Source organism: Bombyx mandarina, chromosome 15, assembly GCF_030267445.1.
Source record: "Bombyx mandarina strain Sakado chromosome 15, ASM3026744v2".
NCBI lineage: Eukaryota > Metazoa > Arthropoda > Insecta > Lepidoptera > Bombycidae > Bombyx > Bombyx mandarina.
The window spans coordinates 1858367-1868138 of record NC_143221.1 but is presented as its reverse complement, the minus strand read 5'-3'; the positions used below and the strand labels follow the sequence as shown (position 1 = coordinate 1868138).

General features: G+C 37.5%; 1 protein-coding gene across 3 annotated transcripts; it reads left to right on the top strand.

Moving 5' to 3' along the window:
• The first annotated feature begins 4486 nt into the window (after window positions 1-4486).
• Window positions 4487-6887, top strand: LOC114242629 (uncharacterized). Of its 3 annotated transcripts, none has more exons than XM_028173871.2 (3): window positions 4487-4639; window positions 4936-5051; window positions 5168-6887. In XM_028173871.2, exons 2-3 carry the CDS (start codon window positions 4962-4964, stop codon window positions 6161-6163), a joined length of 1086 nt encoding a protein of 361 aa, XP_028029672.2. In that variant the 5' UTR covers window positions 4487-4639; window positions 4936-4961; the 3' UTR covers window positions 6164-6887. The 3 variants fall into 3 exon arrangements, with proteins under 3 accessions (XP_028029672.2, XP_089589265.1, XP_089589264.1); XM_089733139.1 differs by lacking the exon at window positions 4487-4639 and adding an exon at window positions 4657-4790; XM_089733138.1 differs by lacking the exon at window positions 4487-4639 and having other exon boundaries at window positions 4807-5051.
• Window positions 6888-9772: the final 2885 nt, after the last annotated feature.

The window sequence follows — 9772 nt, the reverse complement described above, 5'->3', positions numbered from 1 at the left end:
TCCGACACTATTATCAAGGGGGTGGTACCAGGCAGTTCCGGAGCAGATCCCGGGTGGCGCATGCGCCGTGCATAATCTCTCTTTCACTGATTACTGACAGATATATATCTCGATTTCTGAATTTGTGAACCCGTAGCGAAGTCGTCACTAGTTGCCACAATTGGCCCCTAGTAGCAAAGTATTTGGACGGCGATGCTGATAACTGTTTAAGACCGTTTTCAGATGTAGGCGACTAAAAATAAAAACCTTCTTAAGTCTTGCATTTTGTCATAATTTAATAAATGCAAGCGAAATCAATAGTATGTAACTGATGGCGTAATTATAATTATAACGCAGTGTTACAAGTGCGAAGTATGTATGTTGGTTTGTCCTTCTATCTCAAAGCAAAAACGTGATGATCTCATCTGAATCCCGAGTCATGGCGGAATTAGTGGAAATGAGTTTTCTGACTTACTGACTCAGCACCACATCTCAAAAGCTTCCACGCGTTCGCGAACAGCCACCTCAAGGGTCCAGGTCTCCGTTCCGTACAGAAAAATGGAAAAGACCAGAGTGAGCACCAGTTTTATCTTCGTTTTCTGGGTAATGTTACGGTCTTTACAGATTTTACCGAGCTGGGTCATGGCTCCCTTTACCATTCCGATACGCCGTGGTATCTCAGATTCGCTGGCTCCGGTATTGTTAATGTTGGAGCCTAGGTAAATAAAGTTGTCAACAAGCTCAAGGTTTAGTGCTCCACTTAAAGTAGTTACTCTAACATATTTGTGTGTGTGTTTCCTTAAACCACAAATTCGCGTATGGAAAAACTGATCAAATTTATTTATGTATTTAGATTATATTTTTTTCTAACCACCTATCATTTTTGTATAAACTGTCAATGCGTAAGACGTTGGAGCTCTTTCTTTATAAAAAATAATAATAATAACGTAACGATCGTTAATGTGAACTACATTAAAGTTTATGTATTAAGATTTAGGAACACCAGCCAGATGGTAGGATCTGGTTAAGAAAGCGGCTGATAGTAGTTTAAATCATGCGGTCCATGCCATCCATGACCGAACACTATGGAGGAATGTCACATCTAGTGGCGATCCTCAGCAGTGAGGGAACGATGAAGAACACAAATTCAGATTTAAGGGATTTAAGGGATTAAGATTTTCATGTGCACCCATTCCTTTCGGTCTCTTGCCTTTCGCATTCAGGCCCTAACAGCTATTTTGACCAGGTCGTCGGTCCGACTCATTGGTAGTCTGCCCACATTACGACGGCCGGTACGAGGTCTCCACTCCAGTACTTTTGTATATAAATTTTATTTACTATAGTAATAATTTTATATAGTAGAATTTTTATATATTTTTAATAATTTTTACTGGTGGTAGGACCTCTTGTGAGTCCGCACGGGTAGGTACCACCACCCTGCCTATTTCTGCCGTGAAGCAGTATGCGTTTCGGTTTGAAGGGTAGGGCAGCCGTTGTAACTATACTTGAGACCTTAGAGCTTATAATATCTCAAGGTGGGTGGTGCATTTACGTTGTAGATTTCTATGGGCTCCAGTAACCACTTAACACCAGGGGGGCTGTGAGCTCATCCATCCATGTAAGCAATAAAAAAAATTAAAATAATTAGAGAGAGGGGGGCTAGGGGGGAGAGGGGGAGATAGAGAGAGGGGAGAGGGGGAGAGCAACTAATAATTACATTTTTTTAGCAAATAATATGGTCACGGGTACCGTTATTTAGTAACATTACTAATGTAGAAGTTTTTATTAATTACTGAAGAAATAAAGAAACAAAACCGGAAATCTGCACTTAGATCACAGATTAATAAATTAGTTACTACGTATTAGGTTTAGTTATTATATAAGCTCAGTTCTCACCACCAAGTGGAGATATTAGCCGACTACAAGGTACTAGATAGGGATGGCGATCTAAGATCGATTAATTGAAGAATCGATTTTTCGGTCCAAAAAGCTTGATTTTTTAAAACGATTTTTACTACTTAATCAATATTTTACCCTTGAATTCGAGCCTTCGTTTCGTCTCGAAGGCTCCGACCGCTGGGCGTCCTTGGGGTGAGCCGCGCTGTCTGGTTATAGTGTTGACCGCGGTAACCCCCCTACCTCATCCGGGTTCTGACCTCGGAGGGGATCGGACGCTTGGGCGAAGAGTGCAGGGGAGTCGTTTAGTGGGTGGGCCCTAAAATTCCTTGGGCCCGAGTTCTGCTCACAACACCTTACAGATTGTTAAGTCCCACATACCCCACGCGCCCCCTAGGCGCGGGGACCTCGTAGGAGGTTCGGCCCCCGGCCCGAAAAAACAAAACGGGTTCGTGTTAGCAACGTCATCAGGTTTGAGCCCCGTGAGTTTACCTACTAGTTAAGGCTACGCTGATATAGCCACTCAAGGCTCTCAGCTTAGGTACGAAAAAAATAATCTCTTTTAGTATAAACCGTTCAATTAGGTATTTATAATTACTCTGTCATGGAGCAATAAATGGAACAAATACTTTTAATTTTAGACATTAAATCACAGTTTTCACAAAATAATAGTAAAGAAATCGACGCAATACAAGGGACTGATACGATAAAAGAAACCCGTGATTTTATTTAGTTACTAGTGAAAATGCAACTCTACAACTAATACACTTGTTCTAGGAAGTCAAGGTTTAAACTAAGAAATTTAACACTGTTTATAACAGGCAGTTGTGCACTTGAAGTATGATGCTAAGCTTTACTAGCAAAAAAAAAACGTATTTATCACCACGTTCACTCAATAGACATGATGTAATATGAGATTATCATGAAAGCATCTGTTCTTTTTGAGCGCCTTTTTTCAATTGTCGGCAACATAACAAGTAATGAGCGGAACCGCCTGGATCCTGGTAGACTTGATAGGCTGTCATTTTTAAAAAGCTTAGATATTAAATATTTAGAACTATAAACAACATCATCTATTTTCTTAACTTTTTAATGATTTAGAAAGTAGATATTTTCTTTTATACCTGAGATAGCACTAAATACACTTGTTATTATCGAATTACTTGATTTTACTGACAAAAGATCGTTTATAATGAAATCTTTCTTGTTTTTAATAAAACCGATTTATATATAATTTGTAAATGCAAACTTGAAAAAATAATGATGTGTAGAAATCAATCTTTTTTGTGAATCGCTTCATTAGGTTACGATTCTAATCGATTTAAAAATCGATTTTTTCAGAAAGAACCGCCATCCAAGTACTAGTGTGTAGCAGTGATTATTATTAGGTACTATTAGGTACCAAAAAGAAAAATTGATAGCGTGGCAGTAAGACTTCAAAGAGGAGTAGAAGGAGAAGAAGGAAAAGCTGGCAGCGTCGCTACATTGCTACACCGAATCGTATCCATCGATACAAACATTTTTTATCTCTGAAAATAAGCTCTTAACTTGCGGATTTTTTTTAGTAAACAAAAATGTCGTCAAAAACATTTTAGCTTCGTTACAGTAATCTATATATATAAAAATGAATTGCTGTATGTTAGCCTCGCTAAAACTCGAGAACGGCTGGACCGTTTGGCTAATTTTGGTCTTGAATAATTTGTGGAAATCCAGAAAAGGCTTAAAAGGTAGATTTAAAATATGAAAATTCTCGGAATTGAATAAAAATAACAATTTTGTTTTTTCTTTGATGTGTCCCCCGTCGGACGGATTCCTTTAGTTTAGATTTAAATTTATTTTATACAAAAATTTAGGTCTTTTATTTATCGATTGAGGCACAAGAAATCTGCCAGGTCAGCTAGAATTAAATAAAAGATCATGTTTTTGCTGCGATGAAATATTAAAGATTGAGATTAAGTACTTACGGAATTTGCTAACTATTATACTATAATAAATATTAGAAAATTCAATACTTGATGTATAAAATTAGTTTCTCAGGCGAAGCCATTACGAGTTTCAATTAAATTATAAGCTACAGTTGTATTCATAGATTAAACACTTAAATTAAAAGGATTGGCTGCTTGGTTTTATTTACCTACCCAATTTGCCAAATTATACAAACAACAACAATGGATTTTTTTTCACAGACCACATAATAATATAGATACTATGTTTATGTAGATAAGTCACGTAACCTATTAGCTCTTTTTTAGGCTAAGTTCATATAAACGCGCGATAACGCGCGGTGCGCTACGACCCGCGCGCCAGTTCTTGTACCATGCGCGGTACTAGTCCTACATAACTGTTTTGACCTGTTCAGTTTGCAACGCAAGCATTTAGAATATCAAAAGATGCAACTGGCATCCTAAAGTGGTTAACAAAAAATTCTTCGTGTAGTCTCAGGTTGGGATATAAAGTTACAAAAAAAGAAAATCTCACTTAAAATAGATGCACCCAGTATCGTCTTTGTTCGCTTCTCCGACGTCTCAGTTTTCGGTATAAAATCCATAATCAAATTGCCTCTTCCAAGTTCTATTCTCCAATGTCGATGCCAGACTGTCGCGCGTACATATTCTGACATGTGAAAGCTTCCAGCGCGCGGTGACGCGCGGTACGACGCTGTCATATGAACTTAGCCTTAATCTTAAGTTTCGGCTGAATCGGCTGATTCATACCTTTATATAGTCTGTGATACATAGATAAGCGTTAATTTCTGATTATTTGGGTAGGTACGGTACATATGTATGTACATAATTTATTCCCATTACATTATGTCTAAAACATTTGTTATTATTTTAAGAGTTTTGTGTTTGATTAATTTGAAGTAAATAAAATTGTTTTGTTTTATTTTATTTTTGACTACATAATTTTGAAAGGTTAGTCAACATGATTCATAAGGTGACGTTTATAGAAAAAGGGCCGTCAAATAGTTAAAATTAACACATACTACACGCGCCATTATATATCTTTCAGTTTAAATTATACTGTATAAGTATTTTCATTAATAATTTTGATGCACAGAATCAATAAAAAGTAAATAACAAGCGATGGCGTTGCTGTTTGACGATATAGATGCGTCTCATATGTTGGACGATATAGAGGAAAGTATCGAAGAAGACTTCGAAGCTGCAGATAAGGTAAACTACTATCTAATACTTTTGAAAAAAAAAAGTGATTTAAAAAATATCACACCATCAATAACAAACTAATCTAACACAAACCATTGTAGTATTAAATTAGCCTATTTTTCCAGCCAGAGAATGCTTACATATCTACTATGTTCAGATGTCAATCTACGGAAGCCACACACCTTTGCATTATGGATGCGGACCTTAAACTTAACAATGAAAATAACTATGACATAGGGGGTGCATACAGAAAAGATAAGCCAGAATTTTGGTTTTACTACACCACAACTATGTGTCCTAAACATGTTTACTTGTTGAATTTGTTTGTGTGTCATCGACAAAGCGGGACTTTTGCCCTCGGAGTACCAAACTCGAGTGAAATGTCGCACAATAAACAAAGCCAATACAAAGAGACAACTCTTCAAAATAATATGTCCTGGTATTATTACAAGAGTACATTGAAAGATGAAAAATATTACATCAAAACTTATGCTTTCACTCTCCAAGACTTAAAAAACTTAAGAAATAGTACATTGCTTATTCCTTTGTGTATCAAGATTGATCAAAGCATAGCACTAAATGAGCAAATTGAGAGATCAATCAGATTTGACTTTGATATAGTAACTTCAATTTCAAAGCAAGAAAAACCTGATTATGTTCTAATATCTAAAAGCGGTAAGGAATATCCAGTTCACAAATTAATATTAACTGCCCAGAGCCCAGTACTCAGAGCAAAAGCACGAGATTCTAAAACAAATTGTATCAATTTGGATACTGACAATGAGGAAATTGAAATTTTACTTGAATTTATATACACTGGAACCCTTAAAGAGCTAAAAGGCTTTTCAATGGCAGAATTAGGTCAGAAATTACTGGAAATATATGATAAATATCAAATAAAGTCTCTGGACACACTGATTCAATTACTTCTAGTAAGAGTTATAGATGTAAACAATGCAGTGGATATGGTCAAGATAGCCATGAATCACAATTTGATGGACCTGAAGCAAACTGTTTTCAAATTTATTAAGAATAATCCACAAGTATTGAAGACTAAAAGCTGGAAAGAATTAAACAATGCAGAAGTGGTTAAAGCTCTCTATCAATTTTCCAACACATAGTACCAACACTGTTAAAGAATAGGATAAAATTACTTTATAAATATTATATTGCAAACAAATCAAATTCTACAGATTATTGAAAATTTAAACTATTTTTATACTATAATCCATGCTTCTTGAACTAAAATGTGTTTCAGTCTGTGATGGAATCACTTTATTTGTGAATATGAACACCCAAGTTATACAAACTGCCAGACCTCAAGATATTGCTAGTTCTTTACGTGTGTAAATATTTTTAGATAAAATAGCACAGTGAAATCAAAACAGACATTCATGTCCATAATAACTGTATTTGAAACTTGAATCATGAATACTAAAGAAAATGCCAAGCTTATAGTACAAAGAACTAAGTTAATATAATAATAATATGTATTATAAATATTAAATCTAGCATTAGGAATTAGGATTGAAACCCCTAAATTCAATCTCAGTTCCTATCCATTGAAGCATATGTTTTAGGAATCAGATATTTGGAAAATAATAATTCATTCCTGAGCCATATGCGGTGTATCAGGGTACACAAACATTCTGTAGTAAATTATTACATTGAACATGCTAATTATTATTTTTGTATTGTACATGCTAGGGAGATTATAAAGTGACGAAAAGGACTATTGAGTCAGTATTGGCAACTCATTCTATTGTTTTTCTAACATACTTTAATTTAATATTTTATAGACTATATAATTGTTAATACATAAATAAATTATACATAACTATAACAGTCCTTTGTTTTGGTTTAGTGATTAAGAAAAAAAAAGAATATAGGTACAAACTCCATAGAGTATAATAATATTATTATGTAAACAGCTGAGTACCTACATCATTGATGAATCAACACTGTGTACATGTTAGAGAGCCCAATATTTTCATAAGTTTTATAAATTATAAACAAAAGGAAATAAACTTTTTTATCATGGACTGGTGAACGAGCTCACTCCCATTATAGTGTAGTTACTAGAACCACTAACTGCAAATGCAGACAACCACTTCGAGACATGAGGTCTATGTCCTAATTGCTTAATTTAACTACTGCTAATACCGGCTATACACTTGTCTCGTTGTCTCGTTTGCCTCTCATCTCGTTGTCTCGTTTGCCTCTCATCTCATTGTCTCGTGTGCCTCTCGTCTCGTTGTCTCGTTGTCTCGTGTGCCTCTCGTCGCGTAGAGGCTTGACACGAGACCACACCATGTACACACTCGTATCAATTGAACTTCGGATGCCTGTTGCAATGGACCTAAAAGAAACTGACGCAGTTGGCGGACCATTGAGCGAACGATTGTGTATAGGCGCACTCTCGTTTTCACCCCGAGACTGCCCTTTAACTCGAGCGCAAAAATCGACACGCTTTCTAGAGCGAACGAGAAGCCACAAGACGTGACGAGGGTCACATGTTAGTCCAAGATCCCAGGGCCAGGCCACCAGACCTCACGTATTTTCTGACGAACCAAATGTGGCCGATTACATAGTGCTACTATGTACTAAGAGCGCACGCCTACCTGCTAGCTTGCTTAGACGTCCAATTTTACATAAAAACATTACGTACTTCACGTAAATTCTCAAAGCTGATTTTTACGTATATTTTCGGAAATATTCTTAAAAATAAGTTGCCAATACTCCCAGACACTTTCCGTCGGCCGAATTGCTTTGCAGACGCTTTAAAGCTTCCAAAATAATTACGTAACTTCACGTTAATTCTGATGCTCCATTTTTATATATGTCCACCAGACAACTATCATAAAACCTCTTACAAAAAGACAGACCGATCCAAGGGGCCAATCATCCCCTAAATTCAATTTTAGTACCTCTGTGGGTAAGAGCGCGAGGGCATTATCCATGCGCATGAGACTAAGTGAGACGTGTATTATGATATATTGACTTCTCTGTCTCTCTCTCTCTCTCTGTCTCTCTCTCTTACAGTTGACTCATATCTTTTTATTTTTTTATTGCTTAGATGGGTGGACGAGCTCACAGCCCACCTGGTGTTAAGTTTACTTAGGTTACATGTTACTGGAGCCCATAGACATTTACAACGTAAATGCACCACCCACCTTGAGATTTAAATTCTAAGGTCTCAGTATAGTGACAACGGCTGCCCCACCCTTCAAGCCGAAACGCATTACTGCTTCACGGCAGAAATAGGCGGGGTGGTGGTACCTACCCGTGCGGACTCACATGAGGTCCTACCACCAGTAATTACGTAAATTATAATTTTGCGGGTTTGATTTTTATTACAGAATGTTACTCCTTCACCGTGGAAGTCGATCGTGAACATTTGTTAAGTACGTATTTCATTAGAAAAATTGTTCCCCGCCTGCGGGATTCTAACACCGGTGCATCGCTACATACGAACGCACCGGACGTCTTATCCTTTAGGCCATGACGACTTCAATTCAATTCATATCAATTAATTATTAATATTAAAAGAAAATCAGTTAAAATTTAAATAATTAGGTAAATAATTGAAAATTCACTTGAACAAAATGCTCAGTTGACTACCATAATTCTTGAATTTTATCCTCCCGGGTAAAAAAATTATATTTATGTAATTATATATGGAAATTGGCCCTATATAAAACGGGTGCGTGTACTTATGTACTCGCGTAAGAAGTTATACTTTATTTTCATTAAATTTAATTCTATTTTTTAATTTTAAATTTTAATCAATTTGAAAAAAAAAACGATTAAACAACATCCTCAAACACGCATATTGGACATCCCTTTTCTTGACATCGTATAAATTCGGTAATTCTCGGTACGGTTCGGACCACTTCGATAAAGCGGCACGACACGAGAACCCTCTCATCGTGGCCGCCGGTAACTACATTCCCGAACCTGCGGAAAGAATGGAAAGCAGTCGACGTCGCCCCAAACACGTCATTTCGGATCCTCCCGATCCACTAACGGTGCTTTTAGGTACCTCAAGCACCGGTCAACGTTCTCGTCGAACCCGTCGCTTGCGACGAAGGACTCGAGTAAGTTAACCCACAGACACAGCCCACTGAGTTTTTCGCCGGATCTTCTCTGTGGGTTGCGTTTCCGATCCGGGGGTAGATTCTGCGAAGCACGGCTCTTGCTAGGGTTCGTGTTAGCAACGTCGTCAGGTTTGAGCCCCGTGAGCTCCCCTACTAGTTAAGGTTATGCTGAAATAGCCTCTCCAGGCTCTTAGCTTAGGTAGAAAAAAAAAAGGTAGTATATTGGCTTAGGATACTGCTGTCGTTCCCTACATACGATTGAAAGGTGATCTCGCAGCATAATTTGCGTAATCACTGGTGGTCGGACCTCTTGGGAGTCCGCACGGGTAGGTACCACCACCCCGCCTATTTCCGCCGTGAAGCAGTAATGCGTTTCGGTTCGAAGGGTGGGGTAGTTGTTGTAACTATACTGAGACCTTAGAACTTGTATCTCAAGGTGGGTGGCGCATTTACGTTGTAGATGTCTATGGGCTCCAGTAAGCGAGGCCGATAGGCTTCAGTAGGCTCCAGAGAGCGATGACCGGTAACATGCATGACATTCACGGCAGAATAAATACGGTACAGCTCGTTCTCTGCAGGTGGACGATACAAGCATAGATAATATACTAATTTAAGACCTCAAGCAGCACCTGC

Coding starts and splice junctions, on each gene's coding strand:
- LOC114242629 (XM_028173871.2), top strand. CDS start 4,962: ATGGCGTTGCTGTTTGACGATATAGATGCGTCTCATATGTTGGACGAT. Junction 5,052..5,167: donor ACTTCGAAGCTGCAGATAAG/GTAAACTACTAT, acceptor CTATTTTTCCAG/CCAGAGAATGCTTACATATC.